The sequence below is a fragment of the Polypterus senegalus genome, chromosome 1 (genome assembly GCF_016835505.1).
Source record: "Polypterus senegalus isolate Bchr_013 chromosome 1, ASM1683550v1, whole genome shotgun sequence".
Classification (NCBI taxonomy): Eukaryota; Metazoa; Chordata; class Cladistia; order Polypteriformes; family Polypteridae; genus Polypterus; species Polypterus senegalus.
In genome coordinates, this window is record NC_053154.1 from 231,627,813 (window position 1) to 231,647,725 (window position 19,913).

General features: G+C 35.6%; 1 protein-coding gene across 1 annotated transcript in view; it reads left to right on the top strand.

The window, feature by feature from the left end:
• Positions 1 to 179: 179 nt before the first annotated feature.
• Positions 180 to 19,913, top strand: part of ptprea (protein tyrosine phosphatase receptor type Ea) — a 51,149-nt gene continuing 31,415 nt past the window's right edge. The window contains exons 1-10 of the mRNA XM_039770140.1: positions 180 to 299; positions 1,236 to 1,312; positions 1,394 to 1,430; positions 2,884 to 2,981; positions 3,259 to 3,378; positions 5,107 to 5,270; positions 8,113 to 8,248; positions 8,581 to 8,730; positions 9,377 to 9,470; positions 17,694 to 17,770. Of these exons, the coding sequence (XP_039626074.1) occupies positions 2,919 to 2,981; positions 3,259 to 3,378; positions 5,107 to 5,270; positions 8,113 to 8,248; positions 8,581 to 8,730; positions 9,377 to 9,470; positions 17,694 to 17,770 (804 nt within the window). The 5' untranslated portion in view covers positions 180 to 299; positions 1,236 to 1,312; positions 1,394 to 1,430; positions 2,884 to 2,918. The remainder of the gene's footprint in view (positions 300 to 1,235; positions 1,313 to 1,393; positions 1,431 to 2,883; positions 2,982 to 3,258; positions 3,379 to 5,106; positions 5,271 to 8,112; positions 8,249 to 8,580; positions 8,731 to 9,376; positions 9,471 to 17,693; positions 17,771 to 19,913) is intronic.

Consider the following 19,913-nt stretch of genomic DNA (forward strand, 5'->3'; position numbering starts at 1 on the left):
CATAATGCTTTTAATGGTTTGTCCTTTCGTGCCTGCTGTGTTTTTACTGCAACACATTGGTCTTTTTGTGAAATCCGTAAAGAAAAATTACATTTTGATATTGGTAGAACATAAATTGGAATTTAATTGAGTTGAATAACTAATGAAGGGTATCAAAAGAACAGATAACTAACATCTACAGGGTGTGTGTACATTTGCTATTTTGCAGTCATTGCCTACTGGTTATATACAAGGCACATATGATGAAGCAAACAGAGAAGAAAATAAAGAGAAAAACAGATATCCCAACATCCTTCCATGTGAGTGATGCTGCTTAAGATTATTTGTCTGCTTTATTTAAAAAGTTTTTATCCCAAGTGACATATAAACTAAAAAGTAAGTAAATAAAGTGAAATAACAGATGAGGAAATCAAAAATCTAAATATGGATTCTCCATTTAAATTCACACACTATTGCTTTTGTTACAATTGACAACTAAGCTGTTCCTCAAATTTGTTACAAACTTATTTGTCACGAAAAAGTTCTCTAACGGCTAATTCCAAATTCATTATAATAGGCCCACAGAGATATTTTTGCTCCAGACCCTACTGACAAAGCAAAAAGACTTTTGTTTTCACTTCCCCACAGAGATCTGTCCCCGCTTCTCTTATTTATACACTATACAGGGCAGTATAGTAATTAGATCCTTTATACACCTTTTGAGGTTCTCTTTATAATGCCAAGTATGCAAGGTGAAGACAAAGCATTTCACATGAAATGTGCAGGTTAAATATTGCATATATACTGGAGTGAATGATTTTCCATTTATACCATTATTAAATGGATGGATGGATAGTACAGTAATTTTAAATTACAGCCATTTCATACAAATTTTATGGAGCACTGAGTTTTGGTCATATGCTCATTTGAATCAAGAGCACTGCTCCTTTTTTAATGCCCACCAAGCACATCATAGAAGTAGAATACTCAAAAGGTGCAGTTATGTGCTTCAGTTCTGAAACGTCTGAATATGCATTATGTTAGTCTAAGAAATTCAAGTCTGCTTTGAAGTGTGATATTTATATACTTTACTTTTATACTTTTATTAATTAGGTCACTTTACTGTATCCAGCATTTTAATATTACTTTTAAAATAACATCTTATATTGCTTTGTAACATTTCTTGAAGGCCTTACTCCCAGTTTCTCTAAAGTGTGTCTTATTGTAAATACAGTGTCCATTATTTGCTTTAACAGATGACCATTCCAGAGTTGTGTTGTCACAGACTGATGGAGTGCCATGTTCAGACTACATAAATGCATCATATATTGATGTAAGTTAGTTATTGGATATTGTTTTTGCTTAAATAAACTTGGGTTAGCTTTAAACTAATCAGTTTGTCTTTATTTTATAGGGTTACAAGGAGAAAAACAAATTTATAGCAGCACAAGGTAATTAGCGCCTGTCATGAAACAGAAAATAATTTGTTTTGCCACCTTCGAGAGAATAACTTTGAATATTGCCCTGGTGACTGGCAGTGTGGAGTTAGCCTGACCTCCTGGTGCCTCGGTGTTGTTTCAAGGTTTCTTCTTATATCCAAAAAAGAAGAACCTGTTAGGCTTAATAATAAAGTGAAATTGCCCAGTTGTGAATCAGTATGGATGTGTGACTTGTGAAGGATTGGTGCCCATTCTGGGGCCAGTTTGAGCTTTTCAACCAGTTCTGCCAGGATAGGCTCTGAGACTACACTGCTCTGAAAAGAACTAAGCATTTTTGGGCAATGGATGAAGAGGTGAACTGATGAGTGGATAGACTATAGTACATAGTTCACAGAAAATTTTTTATCATATACATGTAAGTTATGGTTTGTGCGAGTTTGTAAATTAATCACAAAACCATCACATTATACCAAACCAGCTTCAGGTTATAAAGATAATGTGAATATTTTTGTACATAAGTCAAGAAAGCATTTTTGTGATGTGGAGGTTGGGAGAACTAGTAATGTTTGATAAAAAGATTTTTGATAAATGACCTGGCTGTTCTTTAATTTGTATCTTGTATGAGTTTGTGATATATGTTTACAATCCACCATCTGTGGATGATCACTTTTTGTACGATAATATATTAATCTGATGGATACATATTAGTCCTGATAGTAATGAAGAACATTTGTTTTTTTAGTACAATAAAATTCATGCCAAAAAGAAAATTCCTAAAATTCTATCTATCTATCTATCTATCTATCTATCTATCTATCTATCTATCTATCTATCTATCTATCTATCTATCTAAATGTATATAGGCTAGGCAAGAATTGTCAATTTAAGCCCATACATTGCTTAGTTGTAATATAAATTGGCATTTGCACCAGGCAGTTATTACTATGCTAGTGACCACTGTCCTTCCTGTCCAGTTATTCTGATTGTGAGTAGTGAGTTGCTGGATTGTTTTATTTGCCCTCACTAAAGGGCTGAAGTGAACCTTTATTGCTAGGTTCTCATCTGCCTTGCATTCCCAAGTAGTTATCAACTGAAGGGTGAAAAAAAAATCAAGAAATAAAACAATATTTTCTAGATAGCAGTCAAGAGTGAAATATTTCTGCCTCGCACAGGAACCTGAGGACATGTTGAAGGGTGAGATAAAAAAGGTACATGGATGACCATTTGTCTGTCTTGATGAAGTTAGGCTATAAGTGTAAATATGACCTGTTTCAGACCCAAAACTGAAATTGCACAGGAATTACTGGTAATAATGGAAAGAGAAAATTATAATATTGCATACTGTATATGTATCTAAAGTATTTTTATATCATTCTGTTTCTGAAAACCACACTTAAGAGATCATAATGGCTTATATATATATATATATATATATATATATATATATATTTTTGCTATACCTTAGGTCCCAAGCAAGAAACAGTAGCTGATTTCTGGAAGATGATATGGGAGCAGAAATGTGTTACAATTGTCATGTTAACAAATTTAAAGGAAAGGAAAGAGGTACAGATTTTCATGAACACAAATAAACACAATAAACGAAATGGAAGTCAGTTTTTGATCACTTGAAGGTTATAAATACAAAAAGTTGTGTTTGAATATACCTTAAAATTAAAAAAAAACTCAGAATTTTTGCTTTTTAGCAAATAAAAGATAAAATCCAATTTTAATATATCACATTTTGTTTAATTAAAATGAACAGCTTTTCCTTTTTGAATATGAGCCAGAATACAGAATTTCTCACATCTTGCTATAGCATATGACTGTTTGTTTACTGTAGGAAAAATGTCACCAGTACTGGCCAGATCAAGGATGCTGGACATATGGAAACATTCGAGTTGCTGTAGAAGATTTTACAGTCCTTGTAGATTACACAATTCGAAAGTTTTGTGTACAGTATGTAAGTATACTTTTGACACAAAGTAGAGTTCAAGTTCCTCGTCAAATGTAATGTTAAGAGTACAAAGTACAATGAAATCCTTACATAAAATGAATGGGGAATGATGTGACAGTCACTCATTGGGCTACAGTTCATCAGAGCACCTTTGGATGCAGGGCGGAAACCAGCCCTGGACCAGTTCATTGCAGGGCAAGCCCCACACGATAGCACTCCCTCAGTTTGGGGGAATGCAATTTTTTTGTAAATTTTTTAGTTATTTTGTAATGTTCCATTATCACTATGTTTCACATATTAATGGCCTTGTGTGAATGAGTATGGAAATGTGGAAAACCTTTCAGCTTAAAATCGTTGATCAATTAGATAGAAAAATGGTGACTGGAGTTTAGGAAGTGCTGCCAAACACTGAACAACAGCACAGTTTAACAACCCCCAGTGGACTGGAAACCCCACTACATGTAAAATGTGCTAGTGAATGAGCACTGGGTCCAAAAAAGAGGCATGAGCTCTCTGGATGGAATTGTGTTGTTATCACTTTCATTTCAGGTATTCTCTAAATCCCTGGCACATGTCACTGAACATTGATTTTAGTATATTTTTAACATTAAGAATCTCTGGATTTGTTTGTCTATGATCCTCCCAAACAACAATCTAAAATCTCCTAAAATCAAGTACACAATACAAACAATATTTATGACATCTTAAAATCTCTTTCATGTCAAATAGTGGCATTTCTTGTTTGAGAAGGGTAAATGGCTTTTAGCATTTCTGAATTTTATTAAATTTAAAATCACCGCAATAAGTATAAAAACCTAACAATCATAAGTACAAGTACAATCATTCAGACAGCTGACATACATGAAAAACCCACTTAAAACTTAAAACCCACCCCAACCCCGCTCCTGGTTTAGAGGGCCATAAAGGTAAAAAGCTCATTACAATGTATTTTAAAACATTAAAAGATAATAAAACAGAGGTGAAAGTAAAGGTCCAACATGCTATTTTAGAACAGCATTTATTAGTTTTTAAAAAAACTAATAAATATAAACTTTCTTATTGACTTATAAAGGGTAGTGTTGGATTTTTCCAATGTAGCCAAAAGCTATTTATGTTATTTGGATTTGTACTGAAAAAAAATATTTCTTGTGCAAAAATGTTCTTAAAGTGCCATATGAGTCCAATGGCACACACTAGTTCTAGCACTAGTTGAATAACAAATTCAGAATCAAAATAATTCATCATTTCTTCATAAAAAGGTCTGTGACTTTTTATTTAAGAAGTAAGAAAGATTTGAGCCATAATTAATATTCTTTCTATTCTATTATTAAATTGTTTAGTATGCAGAACATTTCTCTAAAGTCAGATTTTCACCTGTACTTCTAAGAAGCCTCCCTGTTTATTTGAACCCCCAAGTAATATCAGTACTGCTGTACAAATAGTGTTGAAAACATCTTAAGAAAAGTGATAGCATTTTCTCCAGCTTTGGCAGCTACACGAAATAGAGTCTCCAGTTATTAAATCTTGCAGGTAAAAGTAAACTAAACTCTAAGTCCTTTCCTAATAGAAAACATGAAGGGAGAGTTACTTAAGTAAGAAAATCCAACCATAAAGACATTTATTTTTTACTTTCTTGTATATAAAAAAATAAAGATCCTAGTAAATGAATTGACAGTAGGCTTTATCAAAGTAGTTCATGAATAACATGTTTATTGATTTCTTTTTCTATTAAAGCAAGCAAGTGATGGCACTAAATCCTGTAGATGTGTTACCCAACTACACTTCACCAGCTGGCCTGATTTTGGTGTGCCTTTCACCCCCATTGGAATGCTGAAGTTTTTAAAGAAAGTGAAAATGGTTAATCCCTCATTTTCAGGACCTATTGTTGTTCACTGCAGGTATTGTGTGTGTGTCTGGCTTTTTTTGTGTGTCATCCATACATTCTTTTATTTTCCCACCATCCTACTATCCATTAACAGAATTGCTGGTAGCCAGTGTCTGTCACTCTAGAGCACAAGGCATGAGCACCAGACCAAGGCACAGTCACACACACACGGACCCCTTGCTCATACAGTATCGGTTTAGAATTGCCAGTCAGCCTAAGCTACATGTGTTTAGTATGCAAATAGAAAATGCACACAGACACTGTGAGGACATGTGAGATTCTAAATCAGGACTCTGGCACTGTGAAGCAGAAGTGCTATCAATAAAATTAATTTATAACTACGTGTAAAGCAAAATTTTATTATAACATATTTCACTTTTATCTTTTTTTTTAGTATCTTTACAGACTAGATTGTCCCATAACTATAAAATGAGTGCCTTTGTCATTATCAACATTAGTTTGTTATATAGTAGAAATTGTGACACCTTTTTAAACAAATGTAAAAGAATTAAACACAAAATATAATGTGCATTCATTAATCTGTAAAATGCATTATTGGTAATTTGTTTGACTGATTTTCATATATGCATGTTCTATATATATTGCTTTTTCCTTGTCTAGCTATCCAGCTTAAGTCTGTGCCAAATCGCTTTGCGCTGGAGCCCAGCCAGCAGACCTAAATACTGAAAGACAGCAATCCATCTCAGCATCTCTCTTAAATGCAAGTTATTTGTGGATTGCAATCTCAGTGTTCAAAAACACTTGGAGGGGTTACATAATCTCTTTTGTTAATTTTCTAATTCTGATTATTTCAATTTAGAGTTGCAGGTAGCCAGAGTCTGTCTTGGCAATACCAAAGCAAAATTGGAGCCAACCATGAGCAGGTTTTCTGTTGATTGCAGGGTATGCTTTACAACACATCCACAATCCTTCACTCCAGTACAATTTATGTAAATGTTTTTGGGATGTGAGGAGAAATAAGACTAACCATAAAGCCAAAATAAACTGGATGCAAACATTCAGTCTATGCTTAAACATTGACCTTTCTAGGATTTGAACAAAGACATCAGCACTAAGTACTGTGTCACAATGCTGCCTTTAATTTTGGTCATTATTTTAGTTAGAAAACTGTTCTAACAAATTCATTATTATATATATGGTGCAAACTTCTAATTGTATCTGTTTTTTTTTATTTTGTAAATGGGTGTGGCCTGTGATATTATGATAATGATGTAGAAAGGAGCATTGATGGAATGAGATATTTAGAAAGTCATCTTGATTTTTACATTATACTTACTTCTGAACTTCTGGCAAGTACTGAGTATTAAATTCCTCAGTGTAAGTCCTGTCTTTACATTCATATCTCAGGTGAAGACTCCCTTCTTGGCTTTTACATTCATAATTATGACTCTTGCTGTTCTTGACAATGGAGCTTTAGTTCCTGGTTCAGTGTTGCAAATGGTGTCATTGCAACAAACCAAGAAGCTGGCCACATTCACCCCACTCACAAAGTAATTTGCATCATGCAGACAGTATAACTGAAGCACATGCAACTTACAGTTTCTTTATCTATTGCAAATCCTTTCCGTTTATGTTTTTTTCTTTCCCATATGCTGTCCAATTTATTCTCATATGATGAAAAGTACAAATGATAAATGGTTTAAAAAAAATTTCATAAATCCATCCATCCATCCACTTTCATAACTGTTTACTTCAGTTAATGGGTCACAAAAGATGCAAAAACTGTATAAGACACGTGGCTGGAATCAACACTGAGTGTCAGTAAAATAAAAAAATATTATTACTAATTCAAATAAAAATGCAGGAATTGAATTGAATTATTTGTACCTAAAGTCACCTGAAAAATATATGTCTTTCAGTTGTGGGGCTTTAAATATGTGAACATAAGAATCAATAGTTTAGTTTTCACCAAGTTTTAAAATTAGATAACTGTAACCTCATGTGACAAACAACACCTAAACTGATTTTATTTTAGACGAGAATAAGTCAACATGCAGAAGCTCAGCAAAGAAATGTAAATCGCAGCCTTGATGAGCAGCTTCTAGAACTGACTTTAAACATGAGAAATCACAGAAAGAGGGTGTACTTACTTTTTCACGTTACTACATACAGTATTCTGTATCTTTTGGTACACTGCTTTGCTAGCTTCATTGTATTACTAGTTATTACACTACTGTGTATATTCATATATTTTTCACCATATAGCAATACATTGATGATTTAACAGTGACAAATAAGGAAACTTTTCTTTGAAAATATTCTTAGATCAGTAATACTAGGGTGTTACATCTTGCCTGAAGAAGGGGCCTGAGTTGCCTTGAAAACCTGCATATTGTAATCTTTTTAGTTAGCCAATAAAAGGTGTCATTTTGCTTAACTTTTCACTTAGATCAGTAAGCAACAGTAAACAATGTCACACTTTTAAAACACTTTTTTTGAATCTTGTATTTCTAAGCTGAATCTCCATCCATCCATTTCCTAACCCGCTGAATCCGAATACAGGGTCACGGGGGTCTGCTGGAGCCAATCCCAGCCAACACAGGGCACAAGGCAGGAACCAATCCAGGGCAAGGTGCCAACCCACCGCAGGACACACACAAACACACCAAGCACACACTAGGGCCAATTTAGAATCGCCAATCCATCTAACCTGCATGTCTTTGGATTGTGGGAGGAAACCGGAGTGCCCGGAGGAAACCCACACAGACACGGGGAGAACATGCAAACTCCACGCAGGGAGGAGCCGGGAAGCGAACCAAGCTGAATCTTCTGGTAAAAATGAAGTTAAACTTGATATCAGCATTTAAAAAAAATCTTTTTCTTTTTTAATATAGTGCTGGTGTGGGAAGAACAGGGACATTCATTGTTATTGATGCCATGATTGACATGATGCATACGGAACAGAAAATAGACGTCTTTGGCTTTATTTCAAGGATACGGGATCAAAGGTCACAGCTTGTTCAGACCGATGTAAGCATTTTTAAATGATCTTTAAGGTGCTTTGTGATAATCATTCCATGTAGCATGCAACAAGAGAAAATGAGTTCAGCCAAGTCAGAACTGAGAAGTTTCTATTTTCTGTTCTTGCTTTACGACTCTGAGGGAAGCATGCAGAAAATGACAAAGATTTTAGTACCATTGGCATCTGCTTTAATTAAATATGATATATAAAGATTCAAATAAAACATTGACCTGTATTCATATTCAAAAACATATCTGCGGAGCTCACATGTAGGTGTTCTTTGATATTTTTCCTGGATGTAGGTCAGAGAATAAAACATTTTTTTTGTTGTTGTTAATAGATGCAGTACTCCTTTATCTACCAAGCTCTTTTGGAATACTACCTCTATGGGGACACGGAGCTAGATGTATCCTCTTTAGAAGGACACTTGCAGAAGCTTCACAGTACATCAGCCCCTTTTGACAGAATAGGACTGGAGGAAGAATTCCGAGTAAGCAGAAAGTGTTCTTTGAATACTTTTATCATTGTATATCTTTGTCATTTATATTTTTCATATGACAAATTAAAGTATGTATTTTGAAAGCAGTATAGCATACAGCATAGGTCTACTTTAAGGGTCTTGCCTTTGTGTTTTACGCATCTACTATGATTGTAAATTTTTGCAGTTAGATATGGTGAAGTATAGCTGTTTGTTTTCTATTATCCAATCTTACATCCTAAACAACTTGCTATTCATTTATTGTTGTTACTGTCCTAGTCACATGCTAGTAGTCATCAGTACAAAAAATACAGATTATTATTGTCCATCCATTAGTCTCTTCATTTTGATGATGATAATAATAATGCATTTTATTTACTGTATATAGTGCTTTTCCCATGCTCAAGGCACTTGATGTACAATTAATACCTAAAATGATGTTTTTAGAGGCACCAAATGCCACTTTACTGTTTGACATGTACAAATATATGAGGATTGTGATCAGTGAACAGACTCATTTTATTGTCAGATTGTGAGTCTGATATTCTCAAATAAAACACCAGACAATCCTTGCAATTTTTTTTTCTAAATAAATGTCAAGAATAGACATTAGACAGCTTGTTTTGTAATATTGTGACTTTCATTGTTTGTTCTGCAGAAGTTAACAAATGTCCGAATAATGAAGGAAAATATGCGGACAGGAAACCTTCCAGCCAATATGAGGAAAAACCGAGTGCTCCAGATTATCCCATGTAAGCTTGTTTAAAACTGAGAAAATCACTTTTTTTAAAAAACATACTTGTTTTACTTTCTGAAATTCTGTTCTTTGTAATGCATGTTGGGTTATTAGTGATTCCTTACTATTGTTTAGATGTTTGTTATATATATTGAGAGTAAGTGATAGGTATATATTTTCATTTAACAAGCCTTGCTTTAAGTTATAATAAATGGTAAATGTTAAATTTCTTTGCCATTGTAATTCAGATTTTACAGTTCAGTCTTCTTCTTACATCATAGTTATAAAATCAAAATATGCTCTGTTATACACTGTGTAACTACACTTGCAGTATCCAACAGCTAGTCCAACATTTCATCATCCGAAAAACCTTCAGGGTGCAGACTAAAGAGGACATGACAAGTGCATTACATGGATCCTGATCCATGTGTCTGGTGGATGTACAGTATACTATAAATACTGTATCATGCTATTAGAATATTAGCACACTCTAGACAAGAACAGGCCATTCAGCCCAACAAAGCTCGCCAGTCCTATCCACTTATATCTAATGGGTGCTTGAATGGATTAATATTTGATAACTGCAGGAACCACCACATTAATCCGAATATCCTGTAATGCTCCTGGATCCATTTCAAGACTTGTCTAGCTTTATAACATAAATAATTATTTTGTTGGTGATGGGTACATACAGTAGGTGGTTTAGCAAACACATTCAGATTTCCTATGGAATTCCACCAATTTTTTTTTTTGTATCAAGAAATCTAGTTTCCACCACAAAACACATCTAAACAATGAATTATGCTGCCTTTATCAGCATGCATTTTCAAATATGGAAGGATAGATCCTTGGGGTATTGGTTTTTCATTATATGCTATTCAACTGTTAGTTTTATTTATCAGGAGATCACAGAAAATAGCCTTCTGTTTTTCAGTGTGTTCAATTTTTGAGTTCACTAGCTCGATACAACCCTCTTGTCTTTCGCTAGAATTCATCTGAATCATCCACTGCTCTTCACCCTAAGCTGTGCACTCTGATATGCCTCTCTTGGTACAAGTACTGAAATCAGTTGATAGCAGACTAACTCTAGTCCATCTGCTAGCACAATTGTGTTATTAACACGGGTGTGTTTCCGACCACCAAACTGCCATCGGCTTGATGTTTTCAATATTCCTCTAACCAGTGACATTCTGGGTTATTTGGTGCCTAGGTTAGATCAGACAAGTGACCACCCCAGCCCCTTTCATGGCCACAAAGTGTACTCATAAATGTTGGAACACCATGCCATTAATGTTCGGTTTATTACAACAAGCAACAAGAGCACAAAAATTACAATGTGCAATAATATGTTTCACCACCCCCAACAGAAGTCTCAGTCACTATTCTCAAAATAAGCACATTAAAAATAATAAAACTACACAGCAATAGGAAATACATTAACTACACGAGATATTCAACTCCAAGTTCAATAAACAATAAATAAAAAAATAAGTTGAGCACAATACCATTACTTATATCACCTAAAACCTGGCCCCCTTCTCTGCCTTGCCTTTTAGCTGCAGCCTCCCGATAATGTTTTAGGAGAAACTTTAGCTGTATTGTAGTAGAGGCAGTAGTGTAGTCATGTGCACAGAGCACAGTGCATGTCTGACCAACAAAAACAACTGAATATTTGAGAAAATCAAAATTTATATTAGTCACTTTAAACTGCAGTATGAACAAAGCCCATGTCACTTTGAGTGTGATAAAACACTGTCCAGTGTATGTATTGCCAGCAACAGATAAAACTAGTGTCTCTTGACATATCATACTTCTTACAATACAGGATTAATATTCTTCATATGGAGAGCCGATCCCTAGTTGGGTTTTCACATTCACATCAGAGGCTGCAATAATATCATGAAAAACTATTGCCATGATTTGACCTGGCCATTAAAATACCAGCTTCCTTTTAGCCTTTTTAGCTCTTTGTCTTCTTCATTTTGGCCAGAGCTTTGCAGGAACTCTACCAAAAACTCTATTGTCAATTTTGACTTTTGAAGACACTTAAGACAGACACTAATTGAGCTCTGCACTAGAGGAGTTGTCTCGTTCATTTTCGCTGGTTGTGCTGTAGTTAAAGTTCAGTTAATTAAAGAGTGCAGGCTCGGTTATCAAAAGGGTACAATACCCATATGTATATGTACTGTATAGGGTCGATAACATTAAGTACTGTTAGGTACTGCTACAACTATGAATCCATAAATCTAATATGAAAATGTTTTTGATGACATTGTGGCATAACATACATTTATCATTAGCTGTTTTCTCCTTTTCTTTCTTTATTTTTCACCTAAAAAATTATAAGATGATTGCTTATGATGATATTTGCTGTCTGATAAACTTTTTTCAGCAATTGTAATAAATGTGTCATGTGCTGTAGGCTTCATCAACAAGTGATTCCCTATTCCCCCTGCTTCACAATCAAACATTGTGGCTGGCTAGAGATTAAACCAACTCAACATGCCGTACATGTAGTTTTGATGGTTTAATTTAATTTCTTGACTCTTCTGTTTGATTGTAAATCAGGCCAAACAACAGGCTTTGCAATGTATTCCATATTGTTTTGTGCATTTTAAGAATGTGTGTGCTCATGCATGCATTTTGTTAAGCTATTACTGACCAGTGCAGTAAAGGAGGTTCAGAACTTACTCGTTGACAGTCACACTTCCACATTCTTGGCTCTTTTCTGGTAGTGAGAGAAGGAGTGTAAAACAGTGAAAGAGGATGCTCGTCTGCAGCTGCAAACTTCACTGCCATCTGAATGTGATTGTGCCAATCAGAGAGATGGCAACAGGCATGGGGAACAGGGGTATTGGTGCACTGCCTGTCATTTGCAGCCTTAGGTGTTTGCTTATGCAAAGAATCACCTCTGACACTCATTGCAGGATTGTTGTTCCATTCATGTCTAGCCCCCATGTCATGTCATGTTTAAAGCCACTTAAATCTCTAGTTTTGCTCCTTTCCCTTATGAATTGCACTCATACATTTTTACTTGTTTTTCTCTTTTAAACATTATTAACTGCACATAAAATGCTGCCACTGATTCCGCAGTCTACCAACTCAAGATGGTTGACAGTTTAATTCCTGGAATGGCTGTGTAGTGTCACCTGTGCTACGAAGTGCTACTGAGGCATTAGAGCTGTTGAAAGTGACATACGGTGAGGGTGCTACGAAAAAGACAAGTGTCTTTAAATGGCATAAGAGATTCAAGGAGGGACATCAAGATGTGAGCAACAATGCCAGAAGTGGATTATCCATGATGACAACACCACAAGCCGTACACCCTATTCACCTGATTCAGCCACTTGTGATGTTACTCACAATGGCACTATCAACGTTGTCTAAGTAAATGCATAGCTGCAGAAGTGGATTGCTTTGAAGGTGACAGTGCAGCCGTTAGTGCACACATTTTTTCTACAGGTTCATTGCAAGAATTACCTTGACCACTGAGTGTTTCATATATATGTTATTTTTTATGTAAATGTGCAAGCTATTTAGTAGAACAGATTATATTTATATTCAAATTTAGTGTGTGAGTTGGCCTGTGATGAACTGGCTGTTTTCTGCCTGACACCCAGTGCTGTCAGATAGATTTTGGCTCCCATGATACTGAATTGGATTAAGTAACTATGACAATGTTATTTTAGGTTGTTATTTTATTTTCATAATTTTCATTAAATAACACTACATTTTTCAGCTTATAGTGTCTTCTCATCCCTTTTCAGCCTTTGTGTTCATGCAGGCAGATGTAAGCAGCTCCATCTGTATAAGGCTTAGGTTACACAAAGGACTGCAGTTGCGGAGCTTAACACTAGAATTACCAGAGCCTACGAAAAAACTTGTAGATCCTTCCCACCTTAAATCACTTCTCACCTCTTCGTCAGTGTCTTTTGTCCTTTAAATGTGTTGATAAGCAGCAAGCAGTACTGCTATCACATCCCCCACCGGTGCACAGTTTTCTCAGCTCAAGTCTGTTTACCAGCGTGTCAGTTGCTTGGAGTTGTATAGAGTGAGAAGTCAAGCAAAATCACACCTTTTATAAATGCTATATCGTTATTTGGAACACATGCATTTCATGTCTATGTAAACACATCGTTAAAAAAGAAACATTTTTTATATTTTGGTAATAATTGACAAAATGTAGACATGAAGTTTATAATGTTTGAAGCCTGAAGTCCAAATATCAAAGAAAGACTTTCACAAAAGGTACAAATATAGCAGAACAAGTGCACTTTTATTCAAAAATATGACTGCAGAAAAACAACATGCGTTAGGGTGCAACATTGACACACATTTACTATGACTGCTTCAGTGGCGCAACGGTATCAGCTATTTACTGGTAATCAAAACTTCACGGGTTTGATCCCCGATGAGTCCATTTTGATAAGTGAGCTGCTTTTATTCTTACTATTTTAGAATAAAAATATACATTTCATTTCAGTCTGTAAGAGCCGGTGTAAATATATGATACTTGTTGTGAACGTTACCCGGGCCCAGACAGGCAGACTTGTTGTTTTTCCACCACCACACATTTATTTACAATGTCTATTTACAAGTTTAAAGTCAAGTGCACACAGACCCCCCAAAGTCCTGGCCACACAATGCCTTTCTTCGGGCCGCCTCTACTCTCTCTTCTCCTGCCTTTTCCTGCCTCCACCCGACTCCAGCCTTGAATGAAGGGAGGTGGCCCCTTTTATCCACACCCGTATGTCCCTGCTACTCTTCCCCCCAGCACTTCCTAGTGTGGCGGAAATGCTGAGGTCCAGGGCTCCAAAGGCATCGGGGGGGCCCCCTGGCAGTGACCACGGGCCCCTACAGGGTTGGGCTTCCAAGCCCTCTACCCATGGCCCCCAAAGCAACCAGGGTGGCAGCCCCCACGTGATCCCAGGTGGGTGCACGCCCTCTTCCGGTCCTTCACGGCATCCCGGCCGGGTCATCGCCCTTGGCATCCCTGACATTGTAAAGGTTAGCTTTGTTTACCCGGTCACCCACCACAATAGTTAAGACAACTGTGAAACATCGCTACTTCTGCCTGCCAATTTCTAATCACTCAAGTAACAAACAACACTTTAAACGATGTAATCACTGAAAAGTTTGTTGAAGCTTTATCTGATTTGCACTGCAGTGATTTACATTTTCCCCTGAACAACTCCTGATTATACTGCATTATTATTGAGAGTCTATGCTCCTTACAGTGACACCACCAGGGAGGTGCAGACCACACTAGGTGACATGATCAAAGGGGGTGACACCCAAATGACAGACTGTAAAATTTCTGTGCAGTGTTTCAGGCTAAAATCACCAAGGGTACTCTCCTGCACTCTACCTATGGTGAAATGATCACATGCCCGCATGGTGAAATCAAAGACGGCAACACCATGTTTGATAAAACAATCAAGTGTCCATGAGTCAAAATCACCATTAGGGACACCAATCAATAAAACAATCGATTTTCCGCAGGCTGTTGTCAACGAGTGCTGCATTGTTTAAAGTATGAGCAAACATTTGTTATGGAGCTCTGTAATTCAAATCACCCAAAGACCTATGGGGGTCTTAATCTGGCCGTGGTTACCTCACTGGGTGACACCAACCCTAGTGATGCCACTTGCTCCTTATAGTTCAGGCACCCTATTGTTTGTGTAGTGTTTTTTACATCCTTCAATTATAAATCTGTCACTTCATTTCAAACCTGTCACTTAATTAGATTGATTTGTAAGCTACTACAACCATAAATGCATTTTTGATTTGACTTTCAGTTCTTCAGAAAATTTTTTATTTTTATCCATAAAAGAGATGGTTTGTTTCTTTTGGCCTTTTGGTATAAGTATGTCCATGAGGTGTGTTAGCCATGTCTATGGGGAAATGTACTATGCAACAGTACGGATTCATATAGAGAAATTACATGTGAAGGTAAAAAAGCAGACGTGTGGATTTCATGCATATAAGTTGTACTTGGGGCCATGTGTGAGTATGTAGCAATGCAGAACTGCTTCTTGCCCTTTTCCTGATGCTGCCACATTAAACACAGTTTCCTCACAACCATATATACTGGATTTAGTGTTATACATAAACAGATCAAACTGTACATTGTGCCATTGGAATGGTCACATCTAAGAATTTTACCCTAGACATCCAAGTGTATATCAGTGGCTATATACATAACTTGCCTCCATTGAAAATAACTACAAGTGATATTTTCCAGTCATCTTCTGACAATCCCTATGAAATCGGTATACATATTTTGGAAAAGCATGTTAGTTTACCTGAGCTCACAAAAACTTAAACAGCTGCAAAACTGCTTAGCACACAAAACATCAATATGACTTGATCACAGTTGTTTTTTGCATAGCTTGCATCTGTTTTAATGTCTTGATACAAGATTAACATTCTCACTTAATTACTTTAATCCCTTTTTTATTGTTCTCCTTGTTTACTCATATGCTTTCTGTATGTATTAAAAATGCACTTTTTCTTAGACAAACAACTATATTTAGTCATTTTTTACTTGTTCAGCAGTAATCAGTCCTAGATACAACATCAAGCATTATTTGGCTCAAAGTAAATGCCTGGTGCACTGTTCACGTCTCAGGAAGTGAAACCATAGTAGTCTCAAAGCTACACTTCCTACTGCCTAAACATCTATTTTGTCACATTTAAAGTAAATGCATAAATTACACAGTGAATCAACAGCACAGTTAGGTATGCAAGTAAGACTTTCATTGTACATGTGACAGTACTATTGCTATTACCTGCAAAATGTAACAAGAAAGTCTATATACTATATTAGTTAAATGATTTGCAAATTGGTACAGTGGTTAAAATTGCTGCCTCAAGGATCCTCGGTTTAAATTCCACATCCGGCCATTGCATGTGTGGTGTAGTGAATTCAAACCCTGAAGTTCTGGGTTCAAATCATGCTACTGACACTGTATGACCATGAGCAAGCACTTCACCAGTCTGTGCTCCAATTGTTAAATCACTCATATTTTCTCAACCTAAATATCCATAGGTCAGAGACATTTCATTTTAAAACACTACATTGAAGACATTGTTAACTAAACCTTCCATTTGATTCTTTTTGTGGGTTTTTCATAGATTTAGGATTATTATTGCATAATAATGGAGAAGGGAGGTGTATTACTTTAATAATACCGAAGCTTCCTGACAATTTTATTGTATGAGGAGAAATCTACTCTATGTATATAAAATCCTAAGCCTAAAAGTGCAATGATTTTATGTCACTTTTTTGTCACGCTTAAAATTGGGCTTATTTTAAAACCTACATATATATATATTTGGTATCATTCTTGTCAGAATTTATCGAACTTTAATGTGATGTTGTTAGATTTTCGGATTCTTATTCCATTTTTAAATTATAAACTAAAATATGAAGAACTCACGTCCCACGAAACTAGACTTTGTGCCAAAAGATTTAACCGCTCCCGTGTCCGGAAATAAAAGACAAAGAGTAGATGACAAAGACAGCTGGTGTACAGGGTTTTAAACGTTCGAAGCGCTGCATGAGATGCAAGTCATATGGCACGCCAGCAGCTGATCAAGCAAAGGAGGTAAAAAAAAAAAAACGGTATTTGTTTCTCATTGTATCACTGTTTAAGAGGGAGTTTTGAAGAAGCGACCGCGTCTCCTTGGGGTGCGTTCAGCCTCCCTCTTCACAACACGAGCAGCAGAGATGCGAAGTAGCTGGCATGTAGCGTAGACCACAGGGGTTGGCGAGCAAAGCGAGCAGGGGGTAAGCCCCCTAGTATTCTTATAAATTATATTTACAAGTAATTTAAAAGCACCTAAACAATACTGATGAGTTAAAGTGAAGATTTTATTACTTCTATTACACCCTTTAAATTTATAAAACCGCTTGTCTTTATCTAGAAAATGTTTTCTTATGCCAGGTGAGATGTGAATGGAAGTATCAGTAAAATGACATTTTCCCTCTAAAATAAACAAATATTGAGTTTCTGTACTGCTGCTACCATTGTTTGGTTCTGTTTCTGACTCCTTAGAAATGCAGAGATGAATTAAATGTAATTTTAGGGAACACTACTGTTTCCCTTTCTTATATGATGTGGAACTTGCCATCTTGGCTTCCCACTAAAGATGAATAAATGCTTCTATAAACTTCCTTGCATCATGATGTGTCATGTTTTGTTATAAAAAAATGAAACTTTTTTTTTTCCAACAGATGACTTTAACAGGGTCATTCTTTCAATGAAAAGAGGTCAAGAAAACACAGATTACATCAACGCATCTTTTGTGGATGTAGGTATCCTTTTCATTTGTTGAAAACAATAATGTTGTCATCTATTGAAAAGCATGAAATAATAGTAACAACTAATACAACTTTAGTTAAGTTTTATACCATTACGTACTTTTCATTTCTTTTGCCCAACAGGTAACCTGTCTTACCTTTGTTATATCTTTATAAATAAGCATGCTGTTAAAGAACGAATCGCCATACCTGAAAATTTTTAACATTTTAAATTATGTAATAGTTCATGTGTGCCTTACCTGTTTTATTATACAATGTGATGTAGTACAATGAAAGACTTGCAGAGGCACTCTACCTACTTTATGCCTGACCTTTTTTTCTGTACTACTAGCCCTACTATGGAGAAGAAACTAGATTTCCCTTTCTTTGAAAATGGTTCAGCTCTACTAGCTCCTCATGATACTTGTCTACAGTTTCTGTGGTCCTCCCAGACTATAAAGTGTTTTAAACCTTTACTAATTATTAATCATTGGTGGAATCTTATTATAGGCACTTCAGCTTTCAGTTTATTTTTTGGATGTGATTTTCACCAAGTACAGACTCAGAGCACTGTAACAAGTTCACATGTAAATTCCAAATACATACATTGCAAATGACTAATTATATAAAGCATACATTAAGATATGGATTTGTTTAAACAAACAGTAAAACAAAGCAATTTCAAACTGAATGATTTGAAAGGATCCTAGTAATCTATGTCCATTAATATTACCTTAGGGGAATCAAAAGACAAAGTCAGACCATTTTTGAGACCTAGAGCAATTGGCCCCTCATTCCTTCCTGGGCATTCTACAATAAAAGTTTGTTCTGCACAGTCTAATTTAAAGACAGAAATCTTTTCATCTTTGGAGTACAAATCTTTCAATATCACTGGTTACTTTCCCATCAACAGGAGAGAAAATCATGGAAGCAGAGCAGTGGTATATACTGTAGTGCCCCAGCAGGGTAACAAGAAATGAAATAGAGTAGAGGAGAGTTAGTAATAGTTCATAATTATTGTAGTACAGTACATGTATTTTTCTTAGAAATAACTAACAAATACAATATACCACACTCTAATCATTGCCTGCTAGACTAAAGTAGCAGTGACTCTTCAACCTAGATTTAAAGGCTGAATGAGAAGGGCATTTTTTTATACAAGCAGGCATATTATTTGACAGCTTTGGGGCTCTGTAACAAACATATTCTTCTACTGTTATTTTGCTAATACTTGAGAACTTTTGTAGACTTGCATCTTGAGATCTTTCTGTGTGCTCTTGTTTCTATGTAAGTAGGGCTTAGGCCATTTAAAAGCTTTCTACGTAAGGAGGATTTTGAAAATCAACCCTAAGCCGGTGTTAAGCCATTATAAAGTGTTAACAGAAGTAGTCATACTCCCTAGTTCTAATAACGATTCCTGGAGTAGTATTTTGAATGAACTGAAAGCTGTATATAGAGCCGTTTGAACAGCATGCATATAACACATTGCTGGAGTCAGTAATACTTAAATTAAATGTATTAACTAAATTTTCAGATCTTATATTTAGAAATGTTTGTATTATTTTAGTATTTTGTAAATGGAATAAACTGTCTTTTGATACTTTTGTAATGTATGTTCTAAAAGACATGCTGGTGTTAAAAGCATGCTGACTCAATAAAGCTGATATTTAGCTCTACTAAGTTAAAAAGTGACAGAATATAGTCGCAATCTACATCATTCCACCTATAAATAACAGTAAATATCTTCCAGCCACTCGGCATTGTTTGGACTGAAAGAATGGTCCTCCATATGCGTGAAAGTGCGAGTGTTATGTTTTCTACTGATAGTTGCCAGTGGAGGCAAATAAACTGAAAGCAATAAAGGTCAAAGTACTGAGCCTTCTGGAACACCCTGTTTAACTTTTGAAACATATTGATGGCGTACTGTCAACATATTTCTGCAAATAATGAAATTGATTACGAAGCTTCTTTTAACTTCACCTGTTTGTTGTCTGGTACAAATCTTGTAATCGATATTTAACCCAGTTCTTATTGTCCAAATGACTTGAAATTTTGCACACTTACTCACTTCCAATGACAATACATGAATCAATAATCAGTTTCACTAATTCATCAATTAATCCATGTTAATTTTAGAAATGAAATTTTCATATG